The 25,160-nt window shown below is 36.1% G+C and overlaps 2 protein-coding genes across 2 annotated transcripts in view; one reads left to right on the forward strand and one right to left on the reverse strand.

Annotated features, from left to right (window-relative positions):
- Positions 1 to 7,661: 7,661 nt before the first annotated feature.
- Positions 7,662 to 12,699, reverse strand: LOC140154345 (A-kinase anchor protein 14-like). Its single transcript, XM_072176912.1, has 4 exons — positions 12,608 to 12,699; positions 9,015 to 9,336; positions 8,340 to 8,519; positions 7,662 to 7,863 (listed from the first exon to the last, which is right to left on the reverse strand). The coding sequence occupies exons 2-4, from the start codon at positions 9,261 to 9,263 to the stop codon at positions 7,726 to 7,728; spliced, it is 567 nt and encodes a 188-aa protein (XP_072033013.1). The 5' UTR covers positions 9,264 to 9,336; positions 12,608 to 12,699; the 3' UTR covers positions 7,662 to 7,725.
- Positions 12,700 to 12,781: 82 nt separating this feature from the next.
- Positions 12,782 to 25,160, forward strand: part of LOC140156075 (cell division cycle protein 16 homolog) — a 49,675-nt gene continuing 37,296 nt past the window's right edge. The window contains exon 1 of the mRNA XM_072179190.1: positions 12,782 to 12,870. Coding sequence (XP_072035291.1) covers positions 12,823 to 12,870 — 48 coding nt within the window. The 5' untranslated portion in view covers positions 12,782 to 12,822. The remainder of the gene's footprint in view (positions 12,871 to 25,160) is intronic.

A 25,160-nucleotide genomic window follows, 5' to 3' on the forward strand; every position in this document is an offset into this window, starting at 1 on the left:
GTTCCTCGAGCAGCTTCACTAAATGTCAACATAGAGTGTAATTGTAAATATGTTTTATCACTTTTTAACTGTATATTTTAATATTTTCATTTTCATTTTAAAATTATTGGACTAAATAAGGTGCTTTTATGATTTTTAATCATGTTCTCTGCCAAATATTGCGATTTCATTTTTTTCATGATTTCTTATATTTCTAGGTATCAATTTTTATGTTTACATTCATAGAAAAACATTTATACTTTGATCAGCTCGTAATCGGCAGGAATTATTAGGCTTTTACCACTACGCTGAAAAGTAGACCAACGTTAAGAGTGATATAGTTGACCTGTATGGTCTATATTTTGCGTGTTAAACAAAGTAGACAACGTATAGGACTTAAATTAATAAAATGCGATGCTTCAGGCAAGATGTCACAAGACAATTCTCAAAATCAGATATATTGATATTAATCCGCGATGTTATAAGGCCCGCCGATTACGAGCTTTTCAAACTGTAGGTAACATACAATGTATGTCATGTTAGCCCAAGGTTGTATGGCAAACATTGATTGCCTAAATACTTCTTCAACCATGCTATTTCAGGTGATTGCAATGCAGACTTCCAAGGCCCAATGGTACAACTTTGAAAAATGAAAGACGTACACCATGCCTTCTTTGATGCGGTGAGAAAAATCACATCTTTCCAATACTGAGATTGTGAAATCCTAAGGTTTTGGATTTTTGGTAGAACTTAGACAGTTGACAGACATACTCTGTCCCTTATGTGATATGTGATAAGAAAAAAGTCACATCTTTGCAAGACCAAGCTCATTATTCTAGGGTGGGATGTTTTGGATTTTGTTCAGATTCCCATACATGATTTTTATATGCAGGACAATTTTAGTCCCATTTAGATTCACTTTCAGCATTTCATGTTTTTATCGTGGACAAATATCCTACCCTTAATCACATGGTATTCTATTATTACTGTGTAAATTGAACAATTAGCATTCTCAGGACTACCAAAAATACAAATTGAATTCTGCCATCATGTTCGTTATTGCATATTTTATAGATTGCCAATGTTGTAAATGGTTATTTAACAAAGTCTTTCAATGTTATCATTCAGAAGTAGAGGTTTAGTCTTGGCATATTCAGTAATATTCATCATTCCTTTATATATCTAACCAAGTCTCTTATTCATAAAAACATTCTAATCACCTATATCATGTATAATCATATATTACTTGATCATATGTTATATCAAAAGCAGCATTATAAAACAAAAGGGAGTTACAAGTGATTAAAGTTGTGTTTAAAAATGCATGATTAAACTAAGGCACCAGAACCAAATTTGTTTGATCTTTGGATCGACCGTCGATGCTGCTTCGATGCCTGTTATTAATGAAGTATCAACTAATTAATCAGAATAAATGGTAAATTTGTATTGGTCAATACCATTACATGCAATCAAAATTAACAATAGTCAACTAATTGTTTTCCCAAATAATAAGGATCGACCCAAGCATCAATGGTCAATCGAAAGATTGAACTAATTTGGCTCTATTGCCTAAGACATGCATTTTGATTGGGTAAAGTGTGGGGATGAGGCTGTCAATCTGGTCAAAAACCTTTGACGGTTCTTGAACAGTTTTGCGGTTTCTGTTATTTTAGAATTAACTTTTATGAAGCAAACCGACATCTTTAATAAATTGAGAGAATAAAATGACTCGGCTGGGATTAAACCCTGGTCACTCAATTACCAATGGAGATCAAATGCCACTACCTTACTAATGTATTTATATGTAATTGGCTGCTAAGACACTGTGAAGGTGTGGGAAGTCATGACTAGCTGATATTACACCAAGAACCAGCTATGAACTCTGTGTAGTGTAGTGGTATTTGATCTTGACCAGTAAATAAGTAACCAGGTTAAATAGGGCTGAGTCCTGATTTTATTTGCTCTCTCAATGATATATGTCAGTTCAAATTGGAAATAAAAACCTCCCAAAAATATCTCGCTATAGAGTACTTGATTAGGGCACATTAATCTGATGTGATACAGATATTCCATAGTAGCAGAATCTTGGATTTTAGTATTGTTTATGAATTGTTTTATGCCTAATTAATGTGTGCAGATGTATTCATTTAATTCATGTTACTGAAATTATGCAGATCTTCCTTTGGTACCCAACCAGCATGTTACTTAATAATGAGCAGCTTTTTAAATGCTTTAAATTGTGTATTCTTATATAGTTTGTTTGAAAGTATATACATACAAATTGTAATTATTACTTGTTTGTCTTAAAATATAGAAAATGGGTGTTGTATTTTTATATGTTAAGTGTATAGTTGTTAAATATATATTGTACATTGTGTTGTACATTATACATGTAACTAAAGGAGTAACTTTACAATAATATGTAAAAACTAAAGAATTCTATTCCAACTAACCAGCAGTTATTTACAATAATAACCAATCCCAATCTTAAAGCTATATAATATAGAATTTGCACCAAGTAATGCCCTCAATATTTCTTGAAATTCTGCATTTTGCATGGTTGTAATGCCCAATGCTAAAATACCATGTGAAAGACTAAGCCTGAAGGAAAATAACAGTAAATTTAAGTTCTTATATTAAATCCAGAGATCTCCGGTTTTATTCCGAGTTCACCGATCGAGTGGTGGATAACAAGTCTTGTGAAGGTGAGCTTATGTGTATCATTGAATCATTGACGTATTAACGTGTGTGCATATCGCTTTTTATCTTATGTCTTATACGTCCCAGCTTAGGAATCTATTCTTGATGCAAACTGCATATTATTGCTTTAAGATCAAAATATCTTAACCCTATCAACCTATTTTAGGGTGATATTCATTATTATATAAAGTTGTATCTTAACTTTGAAGTTCAAAATAGGCGAAGTTTTACATTATGTTGTAAACAGTCTTAAGTTTGTACATGTAGTTTTAAGAATAATAGGTGAAGTGTCAAGTGCGTATATTGTCTGAGATACATTAGGCATTGTACACTTTCATTGTTGTTAAAGGCCTATTCAGTGATTTGCTCATCAGAAGGATCATAAAAATCAGATTTTGGCACCTGTGTTTAGTGTCATGTGCTAACATAGCCTGTTAGTGGTTTAAAGCTTGTGTATTCAAGAAAAAATAAGACATTTTACATGAATCTGTAATTAATTTTATCAATTATTTTTTTTTACACTTTTGCTGTGATCACTGAATAAGCCTTTAATGTATTGTATTGTTCCTAACCATTGTACATGCCGCATGGGCCAGTGTATTCTCCAAAAACATGCTTTTACAGGCATGAGAATTTTCAGTTTAAAAACTGAATTCAGTTTTTTATAGTCAAAATCAGGCAGCGGATGACATGATCGAGCTGGCAACTCGTGAAACCGCCCGGCCGTATGGCATTTTCCATATACTCGGTTTGTTTTGTGGGGTTCATTATCGAACCCCAACGGTTTTAGCTTGTATTTATATTATTTATCAACATAGGCCTATTTGTTTGTGATATTTCAAGCGTTGTAAAATTTCAAAATAATCCCATTCAGTTACACGGTTGACGATGAAAATTTACTGAATTTAGGGACTGCACGTCATACACCACCTGGTCAAAATTTCCGCAACTTTATTTAATTTCAGCCTGTTTTTGGTACTTTTTGCCCAATTTCACGCGCATTTTCAGTTTTTTCAGTTTTTTTTAGGAAAGTGCAGTCTCATGCCTGCTTTTATTGTATTAATTCATCTAAAGATACCTCCCCCATACACTTCAAATTTTACAAGAGAACATTATTTTTATTCACATAATTTAACAGAAAGTGTGTTTCTTGGATTGTACATTGAATTTACAGAAACAACATTTTCATACATATAGAAACATTTTTGTGGGCCAATCTAAACTTGTATTGTTCCCAAATTGTTAGATATTTTGTTTATGGTTAACCTGCTCATCAAAGAATGACGTCTTACTCCTATCTCAAAGGAAGTCAATTTGCAGCAGAATGAATTGAAAAGCAGTGCCTTAATGCACCTCTATGTACATTAGAATAATGTGCCTCTGCAGTTCTCTGAGCCTGTAAAATGCAAAAAATCATTCATTTTCTGTTTTCATACAGGAGGTATCTTCTAACTTGAAGCAAAATTGTGTAAACATAAATTATGTAAACGAATATTGTGCAAAATGTTTTAAATGAAATGAGTACATGTGTTATCCCAATGTAAATCATGTCTAAAGCTGACAAGAATTTGCAAAAAGTTTTATTGTAAATTTTTTTAGGTACCTCGGGTTTTTAACAGTATCATTAATTTTGGTTGTTAGTGTTTTATTTGCAATTTCATATCAAAACATTTTATATGTAGTAAAACATTGTTATGAAACAAAACATTTAAAAAATGCAATTGTTATAAAAATATATCTTCTTTAAAAAAATGTGACCCACTCCAACAAAATCTGGAACAAGTCACCAGATGTTTTTTAGTTATAGGCTTCTAAAGATGACATTCCCATAAAAAAAAATCAAATTTTGAAATTCTTAATATCATGGTATTTGACTGTGGGACTAAGTGGAGTTTTAAATCCTTGAAAGTAATTATTGAAAAGAGGATTGTTTTAATCAATAATTACCAGTTCAAAATGAACAAAATTCACAGTTGAAATCAACATTCCTAATGAACTTGTTCAAAGAAGTATTGATACTGTTTTAAAGCTTATTGTCTAGTTTATACATTTATATTAAAATCATGAAATGTCAAATATGCCACTTGTTGCTGGTTTTGTCAAAGTGGGTCACAAATGATCTTTTGAAGAGACGACCTGTTACATTTACTTTTGTCAGCTAATGTATTGATATAATAATACAAGCTAGGGAAGCATGAAGACTACATAGCTGACGTACAAGGTGTCCCAAATTGAACATGTGAACCTCTCTAAATATCATGAACATTGTTATGCAGGTGGGCAGTAGTACTGATCATTCTGGGACACCCTGTATTGTAAACTAGTGGTAATTTTGAACTTGTACTAGAATATGATTGACCTGGATGTCATTGATGACTTTGCAAATTTGTGGATTTGCATTGAGCACCCATCAAGCACAAGTAAATTAGTAGTTTTTAAGATAATCCAGGATTCATTTAATATGTTCTGTGCCAAGACCTTGTCAAGCTAAGTATTCAAATAGCAAACAAGTCATGTGTAGGATGTAAAAAAATAGCTAAAGTACTACCAAAATATAAGTAATCAGGTGCTGTTTCACATAACTTGTATTCAGAAATGTTGAGGAATTATACAGGGTTTGTGACCTGCCACTTTTGTTAATGTATTCCCCTTTCCCTTCATGTAAAGAAAAGTGGGAAACAAGTGCATTCATCAGGTGCACTGTACTGGCTGACTACTTACTGCCTTCTTATATTAATTTATTATCAGTATGTAAAAATGCAATAATTTCAAAAACTATCAACATGAATGATGTTAGATGGGGCATTGGGCTATATCCAGTTGAAATCCATATCACTTCTTATGAAAGCCATGACCTTAATCTCCCACACATAGATTTCAAATGTCTTCCATAGGGATGTATGGATTTCAACTAGAATAGTCCATTCTTTGGGATGTCACAAACATTACAGCTGTTGTGAACAGATAGACACTGAAATGTTTCTAGACTTTGTTTCACTGGATGAAAGTCAACTTTTCTGTAACTTGACTCATCAATAACCTTTAAAATTCTAAGGTAACTTATTATTTTCTAACAGGGTTGGTAATAAGGTTGGTGGCATTGTGGTAATTTTAGGGAACAAACCAAAAAGTCTGATTAAGTTTGTTAAAAAAAAGTTAAATAATAGGTTGATCTGCCTCGTTGGCATTTGCAACATCTCACACTTAAGTTTTATAGAGGGAGGGGGTCAGCTGTCTTTAAAAAAAAATTTTTGGTTATAGGACGTCATTGAACTTTTGGTTTGTGCCCTTATCATTCCTACACTTGCCAATCACTCCTCAGTATAAAAAAGAAGGAATAATGTTCACTCTGATTGTTCTATTGTCACCTTTATTGGTTTATAACAGGTGCCATGTTGGTACCCATCTTGATTCTTTTACCTCAACTTACGCTACACAGTGTCTTGCTTTTTTTCTTCTGCCATTTAAAATTATTTAGGAGAAAGAAATTAATATATTTAAAAGTGTAATAATTTATGTATTTTAATGCTTATGCTTTAATAAATAATGTACAGATGCTTGAAAATACACTGCGAACAAAATTCATTTGTGTGACTTTAATGACACTTGAGGGTGCTTTTCATGACCATTATGTGAAGTACATTCTCTTAAATAAATGAACAGTGATCAGACAGCACTTCAATTATAAAACCTTGTGTCCCCTGCAATAGCTGACATTTGAGGATCAGGACACAAATTTTATCACTTATTATGGTGCTGTATTAGTGTTCCCCATGTAACAATGAAAAGTAAATTGAAGTTTGTCCTGCAAAAGCAATTACTCTCATTTTTCATTCCATACCCAGCAAACACAAAATGTTTTGAACAGGTTCTATTTCAGGTTCTGGTAAAAACATGTTAATAACATTAAATGTCAGGTTATAGAAAGGTCATGAAAATATTTTATATGAAAACACACTACAACAACATTTTTTAAATGTAGCCAAAATGTTATAATTGTATTAAATCAACACTTAAATAACTGTTAGAATAATTTACAGTAAGCTTTCAAAAAAATGGTTTTGAATGTTCTGGAAATGTTTTATACCCTATATAACCCAACATTTAAACGTTTTCTGGCATCCTTTGCTAAATAATTTCACAAACCTTGTGTGTGTGCTGGGTATTTTACCCATTTACCAGTGATCCCATCCCAATTATTTTTGAGAAATGAATCATTACATGTCAATAACAAGTTAAACAACACTGACATATGAACAATCCCTTCTCCTACATCTCAAAATCAATTTTGTTCTTGTTGACAAACTTACGTTACATTAAGGCATCAGTTTTCAATAAAAATACATGTGTGACCATCCACCTCAATTTGGCGATCGCTAGAAAAACACACGAAACAAAAATGCACTTTTACGCATGCATGTGATTGCAGAGAGAACCTTGTTCTGTTAGCAAGATTGCAGATCCGTACAGAGGGAGAAACTAGACATCAAAGTCAGAATCAAATTAAAAGGCAAATAAATGATAAGTCTCTTGAAATCTTAGTCCAATGTGCACTGGTTGAAATGAATATCACAATTATTCAATCACCCCATTTACAAACCACCATGACAACCATCACTATATCATAAGAATTGTGGTAGACAGGTGACCGCTAGTTTGCCTACTAGCAGAATTAAATCATACATATCGTTATGAATTCGGCAGACAGCCAAATCCGGATTTGTCCTTTTGATAAAGTCATGTTATGCATGAATTATTTTGAATTACAGAACAAGGGATCAATCGCTTTTAGCTCTAGATGGCAGCATATCAAAACGTTATTCCCTTGTTTGCTAATTCAGGAATAATTCATGCGTAATATGAATTTACTAAAAGCCAAATACAGATTCAGCTGTCTGCCAAATTCATAATGATACATCTAGACATATTTTGTCAACAGAAATAGTTCTCTCAATACTAACATAAATTTGAGTTAATTTAACAAGCCTTACGCCATGTCCTTGTCATTTTATTTCATATATATCAAAGTAAACTCTTAGAATCACCCTAGAAAGTGACTGCTTCCATCATCATGATTTTACTCTCTATTATGTCCTTCAGCCATCTTTCCCTGAACCTGGATTCTCCTGGTTTGTGTACAAGTTTGTTAGTCTCAAATACATAGTATACATCCACTGGATAAACCTGTGAAAAACAAATAGTTGAGAAACAGATTGATACTATATATATGCTACATCAGAAAGTCAACATTTGAACAAAAATTACAACTTCATGACTACCACTTTGTATTTGGTGAGAACAAAGATAATGAAATACACTAGGAAAAACACATGGCACCAGGGAGATGGTGGGCATGGGTCAGGTGGACAGGGTGTTAGCTAGGCACCTGTCCACCAGGCATTTTGAACAGGCAGTTTGCTCCTGGGACCAGCATAGTTAATGCCTGTGCTATAATGCTAAATTCTAAAAATAATGTTAAATAAGTTCTGTGAACTCGAAACAAGGCCAGACGAAAATAAAAGAAGGTTATAGAAATAGCTATTTGAACTGGCTGAACCCCCAGATGGGGCAGAAGTCTGGTTTATGTTTTCAGGGTCCAATTTTGGACATGCAGTAAACATAATGTGTGATTGCTGGAATCTTGTAATTATAGTTCTTACCCCGGGTTTAATTTTGGAGACATCTATGGTGAAATAAACACAAGCTGTAGCTCTAGGGATGGGTTTTCTTCTGGTAGGAACACTCCATCTCACTTGATAACGGTATTTCTTGCTGTATTTATCTTCCTCTTCACGTAAAAAGTCTATACAGTATAACCAGCTCTTTTCATAGTCCCATGTCTAATCAAATAACATAATAGAATAAGAAATTATTGATTTAGTGGGGTTTCCTTGTACATCAAGTGTACTGTAATCAATTAACTGGACTGGGCAAATAGAAAATATAGTACAATTAATTAATTTTTATTTGTCCCACTTACAATTATTCAAACTGTCTGTTTTTCTACAATGTAATTAATACTATTTTGAGCTTCATTTCTCAGACCTGTTCTCAAAAAGAAGATTATACAAATGCATTCTAATATTTTGTGGCTGATCGATCAGCACATACTTCATGTATGCCTGAACAGCTTTACAGTTTTAAACATCTTGAACAGGGGCAATTTCCTGTAACAGAATCCCAGACTGTTAGTACCCACACACCCTCAACTCTGGGTGGCTAAAATCATGTGCCCCAAAATAGATTCCCATTTTTGGCATAAAACCAAAAGGGCTCATGTACCCCTGGGCTGTACACCTGTTAAGAACCATGTTTTAATGACTCACTCAACTTACCTTCACAAAATCACTTATCTTCTCCTTTCCCTTCTCCACTGTAAAATCATCAATATTTAACCACTCAATGTTGGGAATTTCATAGTTCTCTGTTTCTCTAGATAGCAATCCATCATAGTCTTTCACTGAAGAAACTGGTCTATCAAACTCTATCTCCGTCTGGATTTTGAGATCTCTAATGAGACGTTTTCGAGAATTTTCTATAACTCTGTCTACAAGTTCATGCGCAGTCTTTTCAATTTCATTCATGTTGTTAAAATATTGTTGCTTGAATCACATTTAATGAATCGCTGCGTGATAATTACGAGTACCGGTAGTGTTCCTGTAAAGAAAACAAAATCAATGCATGAAAGGGTTTTTCCATGTATTTGTGCAGAAACACACATGGGTCATGATAGGACCACTAAGAAAGCTGGACTATTGCATGCCTCTAGTCTAGACATAAAATGACGATATTAGGATGCAAGGGAGGTAATGCCATGGATTGATGATGGAAGGCAGATGAGACCATTTTGCTGACTTTGATGACAACATTTCATTACACTGGCACGCAGGGAAGTATATCGACAGACCTGTCTGACAATAATATATATTTCAGTAATTGAGATGAGAACATTTTGCTCTTGTCTCCTCATATCAAGAAGAGTTGATTTGGACTGGTAATTTACAACCATTTTGTATAAGAGTCATGTGAGTCATCAATCACTCTCACATACAACTTCAAAGGAGCTGTACAAGGCTTTTGCTCCAAATGTCAATCTTACTTGGTACTCCCTAGACCGGGAGTGAAACTGCACATTAGGTTGTAGGCAAATTATACAGCTTTTTTTTCTTTTAATTCTTTCCAGCTCTTGACACAATGGATTAACATATTCTTAAACAAAAATTGAGAGAAATTTGACAATATTTTTGATGAAAATGAAAGTTTTAATGAAAATATTAAGTTGTTTGAGAGCTCTGTTGAAATCTATCGAAAATGATGACGTATGATGCTTGTAAAGCAATATAAGTTCAAAAGTAAACACAGGCAATCACGACAGATGATCGTATCAAAAATGTTGCTCAAATCACTAAATTGGCAATCTTTGCTCTTCAAAACACAATAAGTTGACTCATCAACTTCTGTCAAAATCTAAACATCAACAGAATAATAACATCCATTACCAAAAATGTCAGGTGCTTCTAATCTACTGAAAAATTATAGCTTTGGACTCTAGCCTCAAATGCATTAACTATCAAGTATCATTTGCAAATTGGAAGCTGGAGTTCTTGTAAAGATTAGGCTGCTGTTTCAAATTACTGGTATAATGTTGACTTTCCCATTCACTGCAAGGTCCTCTCGTGATCAAGAATTAGATGAAGTACGGTAGTCAATATTAGCATGCCAAAGTTAGTATAATATTTGTGATACATGTATCTAGGTATAAGGCAAGTTCATCAAACCACATCATTTTATGTACGGTATCAAATTAAAGCCCTTAAGGAGGCTGTGTACTCTCAGACATGCATGTAGTAAAAGTGCCATAACTTTGCAAATATTCATGCAAGACATATAAAAGTATACATTTTTATAAAGGCAAGACATCAATAAATCTCAATATATACAGATTTGGTGTAAAAACAACAATAAATATGAAGAAAATCACAAAAAAGTGAATTTTTGGCAATTTTTGTTCGGTACATCATAACAAAAAAACACTCTTTCCAAAAATTTTTGTCTTGTTTTTTTCTTAGTCTTGAGGCACCATTCCAAAATTAAAACATTTTTTTTAGTTTTTTGATATTGGCCTTATTTTCTGAGATATTGACCATATAAGGCATCAAAATGAACTTTTTAAAATTCACAAACGCCTATTTGCACGAAATGATGCCTAAAATCGGAAATAGACCAAAATATAAAAAATTGAGAAAACCGTTTCTTAAGGGGGTACTACACCCCTCGTTAAATTTGTGTCTATTTTTGCATTTTTCTCAAAAACTAATAACACAGTGGTACCGTAACAAAAGTTATGTATATTCTAGGGCAAGGAATCCAATTACTACACTGGAATTTCAGTGACCCAAGACAAGCGGTTCGTTATTTATGATAAGAAATGAGGTAGGGCTACCGCTAGGATGTACCTCATTTCCTATCATATAAACTGAACCGCTTGTCTTGAGTCACTGAAATTTCAGTGTAGTAATTGCTTTTCTTGCCCCAATAATATACATAACTTTTGTTACCAGTGTGTTATTATTTTTTGAAAATGCAAAAATAATCTAAATTTACCACAAAGTGTAGTACCCCTAAAGTTAATCATGCTTTTTATGATGACCATAATTGCTTACCTATAGATGCTGTATTTATTGAGTTATCATGTACCTAAATCGTCATTTTACCGAGAAAATGAACATTGAAATAAAGAACGTTGAAGTTTAAAGTGGTCACGTTTTGCACTTTGATCGAAGCTCACACAGGAGAATGTGGCATTTCTTGTTTTTCTACCTTACATTACGTGAACATCAGGTAAATCCACAGCCCCTTGAGAAGTTTGGGCGAAATATATTCATCTTGATGTTTAAATCGGGGGAAAGAACTTGAAAAAATTCACATTGTATCAGCTAAAACGGAGCCATTTGATCGCTAGGTTTTTGTGAAATCAGTGCTTCCATGGTGCTTCCATAAGACGTGTCGCACGGGTAGATAAGTGTTGCGTAAGCGTAGCGTATCTGTGCGTTAACAAATTGCGCGACTACAAATGTGTTCACTAACATGACTAAGATTTGCCTTTTGTACTAAAACAAACCAAAAATCATTGACACAATATGTCATTCATTCACTCAGTCGGACATCCGGGAACATTGTCTAGGTATCCTAGGTGAATTCAAATTTGCCATCAAACTGCATCATTTTATATATATCAAATTAAAGCCCTTGAGTAAACAAAGCCAAAACTGAAAACCTTTTTTTCATAGCACTTTCAGTAGAAAAGTTACATCTTGTCAAAGACTGACTTTCATCAAAAAGATTCAGCTAGCAAAATTCCCCAAAGCGGCATTTCGGGGTGTTTCTAGATCTTAGTCTCATCGCGATAGCAGCTTTTTTAATGGAACTGCTATCAAAATCCTCTAAAATTCCATGTGCGGGTGACTTATCACCATAAAAATCATATATTTGGGTCAAGTGAAGTATAGAAAACATATTTATGTAGGTTTCTTTCTTCGGGCACAAGTTTTAAATTTCTATGTAAAAATGCATTGACATTGTCGGCGAATTTGGCTGACCAGCAAATGTGTTAACTAAGGTTTGACTGGGTTACCTACATTGTCCCCTTCGCACAAGCGCGCGCACAGCAACCAGCTCGAGAAAGGGGAACTGCACATGCGCACACTGGTTTTACAAGGCTATTTCCCCTTTGTGACGTCAGCCCGACCAAGAGAATTGTCATTTAATACAATACTATACATGAAAGTCATGATTTTAAGCTTACTATACTGACAATGGCAATGGCATGCCAATGACATGACTAACAATCCCGGCTAAAAATCATTATTAAAATGTAACTGGAGGTTCTCAAAACTCAGTCTGGATTAAGTATTATGTTCACACTTACTCTGAAAATATCACTTTACAATTTTTTGCTAGCCTGAACCATATAAACTATGTACTTCAGTCATGTCATCAAAGTGATCAAACACATTCAGATTTCAGATTCCGACAAAAGTTGTTGACATCGGTTGCTGTTGACAACTGCGCATGTCTGTAAAATATCAAATTGAATGCTGGGAAGGGTATGGCGGTCAGATAAAAAGCGATTTCAACGGAGCAATGGATATCGAAAAATTGCGATTGTTCGTCCGGTCATATATTGAAAAGGTAAGTATTAGTGAAAATTTAATCTATATTACAATAGGAATCGTAATGCAAAGTTGTTTTGGCTGTTTAAGCTCCGAAACATGCTTGATTAAAGCAACTAAAGTAGCGGTGGTGCAAAATTCGGAAACCTTGCAAAATATTTCGTGCGGAATAGAGGTTATCCGTGTTCTATAAGCTGCATACATGCATATCCCATCAACGGCTGCTATACCCTGTTTAGGACTACTTGCATGTGCAACCATGACTGTTTCAATATAACCCCCCAAATTCCCGGGCCAAATTCATGCAGGTAACTCCGTGCATTGAATTGGTTTGAATGAGGAATAATACTAGTAGTAGTATTAGACTTAGTACTAGTTAGTAGGGCCAAATTTGTCAAGCTGGGAGATTCCACGTTTGTTGATAGAAAGACAGCCTAGGCTGATAGAAATTGGCACTCTATTCGTGGTGGATAATAATAAAGTTTAAAACATGTAGGCCTAGCCTATGTCCGGCACTTAGGCAGGGTGATTCTTTGTTGGATTATTTTATTTGATCCTATTTGTGACCTCTTCTCATAATTTATTACTTTCCTTTTCTCACCAGTAAAGTCTGAAACATCGAGTCGTAGTACCGTCCATGCGAACTTGGATGCCCGGCTTGGATGTAAGCTTTTAAGCTTACATCCAAGCCGGGCATCCACTAGTTCTACATGTTGACGCAAATTCAAGAAAGTATAGGGTGCACAACTTATAAGTTCCCCCCTACATATTTTTTTTAATAAATCGAAAACTATTTGACGAAATGCAAACCTGTAAAATGATGTGGGTAGCCTTATTTGTTTTACACATGTGGACCAAATTTTAGCGTCACACGTCATTGCGTTCAGTCACAATAGTTCATTATGTAAAAAAAGGAGACCGTTTTAAACAGTGTTAAAAGTTGCATCTGAGTCCATAGGACTCAATTCTCAAACAATACAGTAGGCCAGGGATATTCATGTGTTTGTAAAAGAAAACGTAATGTTTGGTATTCTTCTTCTTCTTAAAAAGCAAAGCAGATGTTTTATTCTTTTCTTTTTAATGATAAATGTCTGCGATGGAAGTGATATGTACTGCAGTGAGAATAGACCACATCCATGACATCGCCAGTAGTTCATCACATGTGAAAAGTCACATTTTAATAATGCCGCGTTTGCCCGAATTTCTTCGCGGTAGAGCAATAGGTTTGCTGGATGAAAATGTACCGGTGAAAGAAATTGCTCGTCGTATGGGCCAGCAAAATCTCCTGACATGAACCCCATTGAGCATCTTTGGGACCATGTTAAAAATGAGGTTGACCACCTTATCAATGAAAACATAACACTGCAAGAGCTAATCCGAGCAATCCAACATGTATGGAACAACATGGACCAGCAACGGGTCCGGAATTTAATAAACAGCATGCGGCGACGTTGCAATGCACTTGTCAACAGTGCAGGAGGACACATCCCCTACTAAACATCTAGACTTTAAGTTTTATTTCCATTACAAACACATGGACAGGCCTAACATACTGTAAGTATTGTTTGACAATTGACTCCTATGGACTCAGGTGCAACTTTTAAAACTCCCTCTTTTTTTACATAATGATTTATAATGAACCATTGTGGCCAAACGCAATGATGTGTGACACTACAAATTGGCCCAGATTTGTAAAACAAATAAGGTTACTCATAACTTTTTACAATTTTACATTTTGTTAAATAATTTTCGATTTATTTCAAAAAGCATTAGGGGGAACTTATAAGTTGTGCACTGTATAGAAAACTTGGAAGTATGACTATATCCCGGGACTATCTGCCTCTGTATTTTGCAAACTAAAACAAGAATAGGGCCTACTCTATAAAAAATAAATACGAAAATGAGAGTATAGGCCTATGACTGAATTAATTTAGATGCCAAGACACTGAACTGATATCGTAAAAGTCACACCGGCGCTTGCACAAAGTTATGAATGAATCGTGCCGTACATGCGCACAATGGTTTATACTCATCACATGTATATCGCCATGGTCGGGGCACGTATGTAGGGCTATTTGCATGCTTGTCATGGGTCGACCTGGCTAAAAATCCTGGCGTTTGCGGGCCGAATGTGGCAACCCAAAATTTACGGTCAACCTGGGAGAAACCGATTTACGATAACTTAGGTGGTCTATCGTGTGCGATACGCTATTTTTGGTCGACCTGGGATTTTTTTCTCCCAGCTTGACCCAAAACGCGTTAGTAGGGTGTCCACTGTGCAGCGCACGTCGTGCTGTTGTTTTCCATTCACACACAAGCACACGGCTTGTTGAATGCAAAAAGCAAACGTTTTAGAATTCAGCATCGAAGTGGTTACGTAATTCTCTTGGTTACCGGATCACGCTATTTTGATATGCCTTCAAGTGCCATACTTTGTGTGGTGATTGTTTCGATCGTGGTTCATAACTCAAGCGCGTGATCCCGTTGACATAGTAACATTACGTAACTTCGATACTGAATTGCTCTCAATCAAGGGTCGCGCTGGTGCGCGTCTGCGCGTCAGGGACGCGTGGAACTGTTGTTGGGACGCAATAAAATTAACCTTAACATGTTAAGCTTACCTAATGCGTTAGACAAAAATATCTCAGACGCACAGAAAATCAGGCATGTAAAACCTTATGGACAGGGCACAAAACAAATGTGATCATTTCAGACAGAATGTCAAAAATAAATGCTCCAAGAACTATATCAGATCGTTCACTCTGAATACCAATCTGTTGAAACATTGTGCAAGTCAAGGCTCTGCGAATGAAATAGTGTGACAATTGACTCCACTTGCGAAAGAATCTCTCCCTTGTATAAACTGTCAGTGGGGATTTCCCGATCATGCATTAATGTTTACTACTGATGATCGTTTTATCGGGAGTTTTATACCATAGTAAATCATCATTTAACTAATTTTCATGTCATGCTAAGTAAAAATGGAGTTTCCTCAACACAAAAAAGTCAACTTTGTATTCTTTATTGGTGGCAATATAGGATAAAATTGCAGTGAATTTATAGCGGCACATGGTAAGATTTGGGGTGTTGAATTCTGCACCTTTTTACATTAAAAATACACATAAACATAGTCACGTCGTGTGATCATAATTTTTTAGAACTTTGCCAGTTTTGAAGGGGTTGATTTTCTTGAAGTTCAAAGGTTGTGCAATTATGAGGGTAAAATGGGGGGGCAAGAATTTTTGGCAGCCGGGGGCAATCTTTGGAAAGTCAAAAGGAGGAGGGGGCAAGTGCAAGTGATTTTGAGCACACATTCATGGGGCATGTTCAAAACTAAACGCTCGAAACAAACTTGAGAAATAGTAGGCTTATGGAAACTTTTACATTTTCCTGCTTGCGACGAATACAATTTTAGCAGGCCGGGAGCAAGCAATATTTACCTTTTTTTAGCCGTTTGGAAATTTTACCCCTGGGAGGCTCATAATTATTGCATGCTGTATTTTGTTGATGTAAAATGCATTTATAATACAACCCCATGTCCAGCATATATCGTAACCTCTAATATTAGTGGGTGATGTTTCCATAGTCGGACTCGGACCCCATAAAATTCCCATTGGACCCCTTAAATTTGACTTTTGGAGGGCTGAATGAGTCCAACAAAAATCACTCGGACCCCTTAAATTTTGAAGCCAGCGCTACCCCTGCTCTCAATTGTTTAATATAAATTTAAGATAGAGCTATACAACTTCGTAATAAAACTAAAAAGGGATGAAATCAAATAGAAATCCAAAAAATATTGAAATCCGATGAGTATTTTTGCATCTACGATTTTCCAAAGTTGAGGTTTTTTCTGACTCCGAGCGGCCATGTTGGTCGTTTTTTTGTGATGGCTCCAATATTTTTCGTCAAAATGGTGATTTATATCTCAAAATAGAAACTACACTTGCCTATAAATGATTATTTTTATTAATTGTAAGTACAGACTTCAATGCCCTATACTGAAATCCCTAGATTTTTTGATAAAGGGAAAGTATTTTAATTTTTTTTTTTTTTAAATGTATCACTTACGGAAATATGGTTCCCGTGGCCCAATACTGTATAAGTGGTAATTTTCGCGTACAGTTATTCAGCCCTCGAATTAAGGATCTGAAGGGGCACGGCAACTTTTTTAGGGCAAGTTGATAATTGCCTTGGATTTTCACTGAAAAGGCAAGGCAGCACAGCAGTTTGTAATATTTCAAGAGGGCATCATGGCAACTGTTGAAAATTTGAGAAGGGCACCAAGGCAATTTCTCAAAAGTGAAGAAAACACACACAAACATAGATAGATGATTATATAATAAAGGGGCAGGGCTGGGGCACTCATGGCAACTTCATTAGAGGGCACGGCAAGTGACTGCCTTGGGTAAAGGACATATTTTAAGGGCATTACGGCGGTGGGGTGGGCACCCATGGCAAAATGCCATGGGTGCCGTGGGTTAATTCGAGGGCTGCAGTTATTTTCGCGATTTGTAGTGAGAGACACATTTTCGCGAATGTTATTTTCGCGTTTGCAAAGTCCTCCCCTATACTTGTAATACATTATTGCATATATTCGCGAGGTGTTATTTTCGCGGTTGGAGCTCTAATCGCGAAATTCGCGAAATAAAACCTCGCAAAAATTTCCACTTATACAGTATACTGTATGTGATATCAAAATAAAGCTTGTTCTGTCGGCTACAAGATCCATTAAAAAAATCTCTGTAAATCGCCCACGTGTATTTTCTTTCCCATACATTGTCATACCATACCCGCCCTTTGGTTTCAATGAGAAACAAGGTGAAAATCAGCTGCTGTGTTGCCAGCTAGCTCACGCAATATCATCCCCGCTGTTAGTGCACATGACTAGCGTACGTGCAAAACCAAGGCATGTGCCTGTTCTGTATGACGGCGCGCTGTCGAGTCTGCATGTGTTGCCGTATTCAACTAACATGTGGTTCGTTCGAAGCCGGTTGGGGCCGGTTCTGTGTTAGTGATTGTAATAAAAAAAAATGACTGTTCATCTTCTGGTACATTTTAGAGATGTTTTATCCTGAGTTTTATAAACAATAAAAACCAGGCAGTTATGTGGTACAGGTTTTTGTTTAAAAAGATCATAGGCTTGCAGATGGTGAATAGAATGTTATTTCTATTTCTAACGTAATGATTTGTTTTTAATGCAATCACACAAACCATTAATATGTTGTCCCTCATTAAAGGCCCATTCAGTGATTTGCTCATCCGGACGATCGTAAAATCATCAAAATTCAGATTTTGGTACCTTTGTAATTGGCATAGATGTGCTAACATAGCCTGCTAGTGGTTCGGTCGAAAGCCGTGTATTTTAGACAAAATAAAGTATTTACATGAATCTGGACTTTTGATACTGACAGTACAAAAAGTCCGACTCGAGATCGAAAGAAGCTCACTCTCCACCGTACCAACACGCGTTGCGTATTGTTTCTACTACTTATTACATCAGTAGCTACTATTTTAAACAAAATACACAATTTTAACTGTTTTTCATATTTGAATTGACCGTTAGTTTGCCTCGGTGACCTTTAATTGCTTATTTTGTTTTCTACTACAAAAATGAAGCGTCTGTTTTAAATCAATTTAGACTCTACTTCCCCGTGTTAGAAACACTGGACTAGGAAGTTGTTCCAGTCGATTGGTGGCGCACTGTACGAAAATCTCGATTTTCTCGAGTCGATCTGAGTTGAAGTAGAAAACCTTTCTAAAACTTCTGTTTTTGACTAATTTGTCGATGTATTCAGGGAAAAGTGGTTTAATGAAATTCTGTAGACTTATTCTTTATTTCTAAGCAACTCTGACAAATTTCCATTTTTTTAATGTTCCTGTGAAATCACTGAAAGGGCCTTTAATTGTCTACTACGATTGCTGGTCAATATGGTATCACCCAACAGGCCAAGTATGCAGTGATTGCAGTCGCGCACGAGGTGTAGCTGGGTCTCAGGGTGATGTGTATATGATTTTGGTGGGGCACTTTGCAAAGCCCTAAATGTAGATTAGTTTTTTGGTTTTTTTTTTAAATAATACTTATTATTTAGTATGTTTATTTTATATACAACATTTTTGTTGTTTCTTTTTTCGAATTTAAGCCCGTTTTTTTTTTAATATTTTAATTTTAAAAAATACACACCAACATTGGGTGGGGGAGGGGACGGGAAAGAGGGATGGGAAGGGGTTTGGGCATGATATGTGAAAGGAAGACATGCAAATAAATCTCTTTAAAAAAGTTTAAGACTTTTAACTTTAATTGTTCACAAATGTTTTTTAAATATTTTCGTATTTTAATATAACATGTCTCAAGTTACTGGTAATTTCATGAAACAGGAGAGTTTAAGGGGGATATGGGACTTTATCTTTGAGGTTTTTGTTTGTTTGTTTTGTTTTGTTTTTTGTTATGAATATGCTCAATCAAGTCAATTGTTTGTTGATGTTCTTTCATATTAATCTTAGCTCTAATTTTTGGTTCACATTTTGCAAGGGATAAATATCATAAATTGCTCCTCGGTCTATACTTTGAAATACCCATCAACAAAATGGAATATTTCACTCAGTTTGCAATTGAATGAGACTTGTATTAAATGATTTTTATTTTATTTTTCAACCATCCTATTTTTACATCAAATAGGAAACAAATGTACATTACATAATCAAAACAATTCATAAAGCCTACATTTAAATACATGTGAACCTAAATTGAAGTTACAAAAAATCCCTCAACATGGATTGATTCACTATACTTGTTCCATGCATTGAGCAGGCCTACTCTATTATCTTCAACAAAAATATTTATACATTATAAAAATGACAAAGACTAGAATTGTGTTCTTTCAAATACAGGTACCGGTATGGCGGTATATTTTATTAGCAACATTACAATAGAAAATGTGAGCATTCATGTATACATGTGTTCCCTCAAGAGATAAAGGGTCGAAATTGAAGAACAATTCAAATTAACCCTTTAATTAAATGGAATATCCCATTTTAAGTATGTTATTTTAATTTTAAAAAGTTCATTTGAACAACATATACTTAATTCACTTCTCAACAATATTATACAGTTGCTGTCAAGTGTAAACAGATCACATTGCAAACATTACCAAACAAATTTATTATAGCAAATCTTGAGCTTCATTTGTACCATCACAGTAAGATATGCTAATTTATGCAAATTAAGCCTTAAAACTAACAAAACATCAAATTATTGAACATAAAACTTGATCCACATCATGTGTACTACCAACATGCCAAGTTACATAAGAATTGCATTTCAAATAACTTCACAACAGTACTTTAGAAAATGTATTTCAATTAAGGTAGGGACCAAGTCCCGGGAATTCGAGGATCATTCATGGTTGACCTAAAAATAAAAATAAAATTTCAAGATGTTTTGTATTTTAATATGAAAATTGATAATTTGTATTCATGTCATACTCTATTAATGATTTCAAAATGCATTCAAATTCAATGTGTCAGCGTTGAGAATACTTCCATACAGAATTCGAGAAGCATATCAATCATGCTATCCCCTCCTCCCTTAAGGTTAGCCGAGAGTTTTCATGCGCTTGATTTCAGAGGGTGTAAGTTCATAACAGAAACAGCCATGCAGAAAATGAACAAGCGTGCGGGACGTAGGCCTACTTACAATAGAATATCGATCCACGGTCGAGACATGAAAAGGCTATGAAACTTGGCTTAGCTCGTGCCCGGAGCTCGGATGCCGGGGGGTGGGGGTGGCATAAGCCGTTTTCGGCAATTTTGACAAGGATTTTATAAATTTTAAAATTGATTGGGGGCACTTCGTCAAGCTACGCCCTGGAAAATGTGTTGATTTTGAATTTATAGCCTTGATATCTTTGATGAAATCAATGCTGCATGCTGCTATTCCCCTGATTACAATGTACGGGTAGGCAACAACAACAATATCAACTAGAGCAACTGTGCCCTTTGCAAGGGCACGAGGTAAGTTAGGCGTATGACTGTGATGACATCATCACGCATCAATACTGTGCAACGTTGACCTTTTCGGCTTCATATTCTGAGCAACGTTAAATTTGACCTCGGATGACCTTTTCGGTTTTACACTCCCCAAGTGTTAGGGATCATTTGCCGCAAGTTGCAGCCTGATCGAGCAACTTTAAATTTGACCTGACCTTTGAACTTGGATGACCTTTCCAGTTTCATACTTCTCAAGTGTCAGGGATTATTTCCCCAAATTGCAGCCCAATCAGAGCAACTTTAAATGTTACCTGACCTTTGACCTCGGATGACCTTTGCGGTTTAATACTTCCCAAGTGTGAGGGATCATTTCCCCCGACTTACAGCCCAATTGGACCAACTTCAAATTTGACCTGACCTTTGACCTCAAATGACCTTTGCGGTTTCATACTCCCCAAGTGTCAGGGATCATTTTCCCCGAATTGCAGCCCAATCAGAGCAACTTTAAATTTGACCTGACCTTTGACCTCGAATGACCTTTGCGGTTTAATACTTCCCAGGGATCATTTCCCCCGAATTACAGCCCAATTGGAGCAACTTCAAATTTGCCCTGACCTTTGACCTCACATGACCGTTGTGGTTTTATACTCCCCAAGTGTCAGGGATCATTTTCCCCGACTTACAGCCCAATTGCAGCAACTTTAAATTTGACCTGACCTTTGACCTCACATGACCTTTGTGGTTTTATACTCCCCAAGTGTCAGGGATCATTTTCCCCGAGTAACAGCCTAATTGGAGCAATTTCAAATTTGACCTGACCTTTGACCTCACTTGACCTTTGTGGTTTTATACTCCCCAAGTGTCAGGGATCATTTTCCTCGAGTTACAGCCCAATCGGAGCAACTTGTAATTTGACCTGACCTTTGACCTCACATGACCTTTGTGGTTTTATACTCCCAAAGTGTCAGGGATCATTTTCCCGACTTACAGCCTAATTGGAGCAACTTCAAATTTGACCTGACCTTTGACCTCACTTGACCTTTGCGGTTTTATACTCCCAAAGTGGCAGGGATCATTTTCCCCGACTTACAGCCTAATTGGAGCAACTTCAAAATTGACCTGACCTTTGACCTCACTTGACCTTTGTGGTTTTATACTCCCAAAGTGTCAGGGATCATTTTCCCCGACTTACAGCCTCATTGGAGCAACTTCAAATTTGACCTGACCTCACATGACCTTTGTGGTTTCATACTCCCAAAGTGTCAGGGATCATTTTCCCCGACTTACAGCTAATTGGAGCAACTTCAAAATTGACCTGACCTTTGACCTCACTTGACCTTTGTGATTTTATACTCCCAAAGTGTCAGGGATCATTTTCCCCAACTTACAGCCTCATTGGAGCAACTTCAAATTTGACCTGACCTTTGACCTCACATGACCTTTGTTGTTTTATACTCCCAAAGTGTCAGGGATCATTTTCCCGACTTACAGCCTAATTGGAGCAACTTCAAATTTGACCTGACCTTTGACCTCACTTGACCTTTGTGGTTTTATACTCCCGGTGTCAGGGATCATTTCCCCGACTTACAGCCCAATTGGAGCAACTTTAAATTTGACCTGACCTTTGACCTCACATGACCTTTGTGGTTTTATACTCCCAAAGTGTCAGGGATCATTTTCCCGACTTACAGCCTAATTGGAGCAACTTCAAATTTGACCTGACCTTTGACCTCACTTGACCTTTGCGGTTTTATACTCCCTAAGTGTCAGGGATCATTTTCCCGAGTTACAGCCCAATCGGAGCAACTTGTAATTTGACCTGACCTTTGACCTCACATGACCTTTGCGGTTTCATACTCCCCAAGTGTCAGGGATCATTTTCCCAGTTACAGCCCAATCGAGCAACTTTAAATTTGACCTGACCTTTGACCTCACATGACCTTTGTGGTTTAATGCGGGCATATTTCAACATTTTACTTACCCCTCACCCACTTATTCACCATTATTGCGTCATCTGTAGAAACTATATAGTGGGATTATTGATTTTCATAAATGCATCATGGGAAGGCATGATGCAGTTTTAGCCAAGATATCACCCCCCACACACCCCCACACCCTATAGCCATCAGTGGAAATGATGTAGCTGTTTATATCTAGCATACAGGCATCACATCACAAGTTACACTCAAGATATGTAACAAAATTGGCATCTGAACATACCTCAGTTTGTTTCGTGTGAATCGCCCACTTGGGGTTTCATACACCCCAACTGGGCTGTTCCAGTTGAAATTCATACAACCTCTCAGGAAGACATTATCTTAATCTCCCACACAGGGCGTGTGAATTTCGAATGGGCCTACCTCAATGGGTGACTCCGTTTGTAATATTCACTCCCTGTGTGGACGATTCCAGTCATGTCTTGCATGAAGGGTGTATGGATTGCAGTTGGAATAGCCAAAATTTACACGTTTTGATGTATGGATTGCAGCTGCAATAGCCAGGCAGCGACTGGTATGATAGAGCCGGCAACTTGTGAAACCGCCCGGCCGTATGACATTTTCCACACGGTTGACGATGGAAATTTACTGAATTTAGAGAATGCACGGCACTCACCACCTGGCACTAGACGAATCCAGACGAAATTGTACACGTTTTGAAGCACAGACAGCAGAACCATTGCCTGTGGTTATCTCTTGTTTATCAAAACACTAGACTAGATGTCTCCATGTTTTGCCCCTAATTATAATGGGGGGGGGGGTGCGGCCCATATGAGGCAAAAATGACCATTTTTGACCCCTGTGACCCCCTGGATGACCTCCGATATTAAAACTTTTTAAGACTTTTGTAGCCACTTACCCAATACGGCTTGGCTATGCGTTTGGTCCACATCCGATCACGGATGTAGCACTAGTAGTCAATTGTGAGAAAGAAAGAAAGAAAGAAACTAGAGCAACTGTGCCCTTTGCAAGGGCACGAGGTAAGTTAGGCGGATGACTGTGACGATCTGATCAAGCAGCAACACTGTGCTGGATAGTATTAATTTTAATAAGACTGTTTCATTAATTGCCGTTTTAATATACCTTCATCGTTGAAAGCTGGCATTTTGAAAACTTGATCTTTGACCTCTGTATGACCTCCTTAATGACCTTATATGAATTTTAAAATATTAAAAATATGTTAAGAATGTCATAAGGATCATTGCATTTAAATTTCAGCTCAATTGAAACATTTTGAAAACTTGACCTTTGACCCCCTATTGCCACTTAATGACCTTAAATGAATTTCAAAATATTTTCAACATGTTTAGAATGTCATAAGGATCATTGCATTTAAATTTCAGCTCAATTGGAGCATTTTGGAACACTTGACCTTTGACCCCTCTATGACCTTAAATGAATTTTAAAATGTTTTTAGAATGTTTAGAATGTCATAAGGATCATTGCATTTAAATTTCAGCTCAATTGGAGCATTTTGAAAAACGTGACCTTTGACCCCTTTATGGCTCCTTAATGACCTTAAATAAATTTTAAAATATTTTAAATATGTTTAGAATGTCATAAGGATCATTGCATTTAAATTTCAGCTCAATCGGAGCATTTTCGGTTAAAATGACCTTTTTTGACCCCTGTGACCTCTTGGATGACCTCTGACGTTAAACAACCCATGACTTTTGTAGCCAGCTACCCAATACTGCTTGTGACTGAGTTTGGTCAAAATCCGATCAAGGATGTGGAAGTAGTAGCAAATTGTGAGAAGAAGAAGAAAGAAAGAAGAAAGAAATGGCAAGAAAGAAATAAGTTAGGCTGCACGCCTAACTTAAAGAAGTAACTGTGCCCTTTGCAAGGGCACGAGGTAAGTTAGGCGGATGACTGTGACGATCTGATCAAGCAGCAACACTGTGCTGGATAGTATTAATTTTAATAAGACTGTTTCATTAATTGCCGTTTTAATATACCTTCATCGTTGAAAGCTGGCATTTTGAAAACTTGATCTTTGACCTCTGTATGACCTCCTTAATGACCTTATATGAATTTTAAAATATTTAAAATATGTTAGGAATGTCATAAGGATCATTGCATTTAAATTTCAGCTCAATTGAAACATTTTGAAAACTTGACCTTTGACCCCCTATTGCCACTTAATGACCTTAAATGAATTTCAAAATATTTTCAACATGTTTAGAATGTCATAAGGATCATTGCATTTACATTTCAGCTCAATTGGAGCATTTTGGAACACTTGACCTTTGACCCCTCTATGACCTTAAATGAATTTTAAAATGTTTTTAGAATGTTTAGAATGTCATAAGGATCATTGCATTTA

Source organism: Amphiura filiformis, chromosome 6, assembly GCF_039555335.1.
Source record: "Amphiura filiformis chromosome 6, Afil_fr2py, whole genome shotgun sequence".
Classification (NCBI taxonomy): domain Eukaryota; kingdom Metazoa; phylum Echinodermata; class Ophiuroidea; order Amphilepidida; family Amphiuridae; genus Amphiura; species Amphiura filiformis.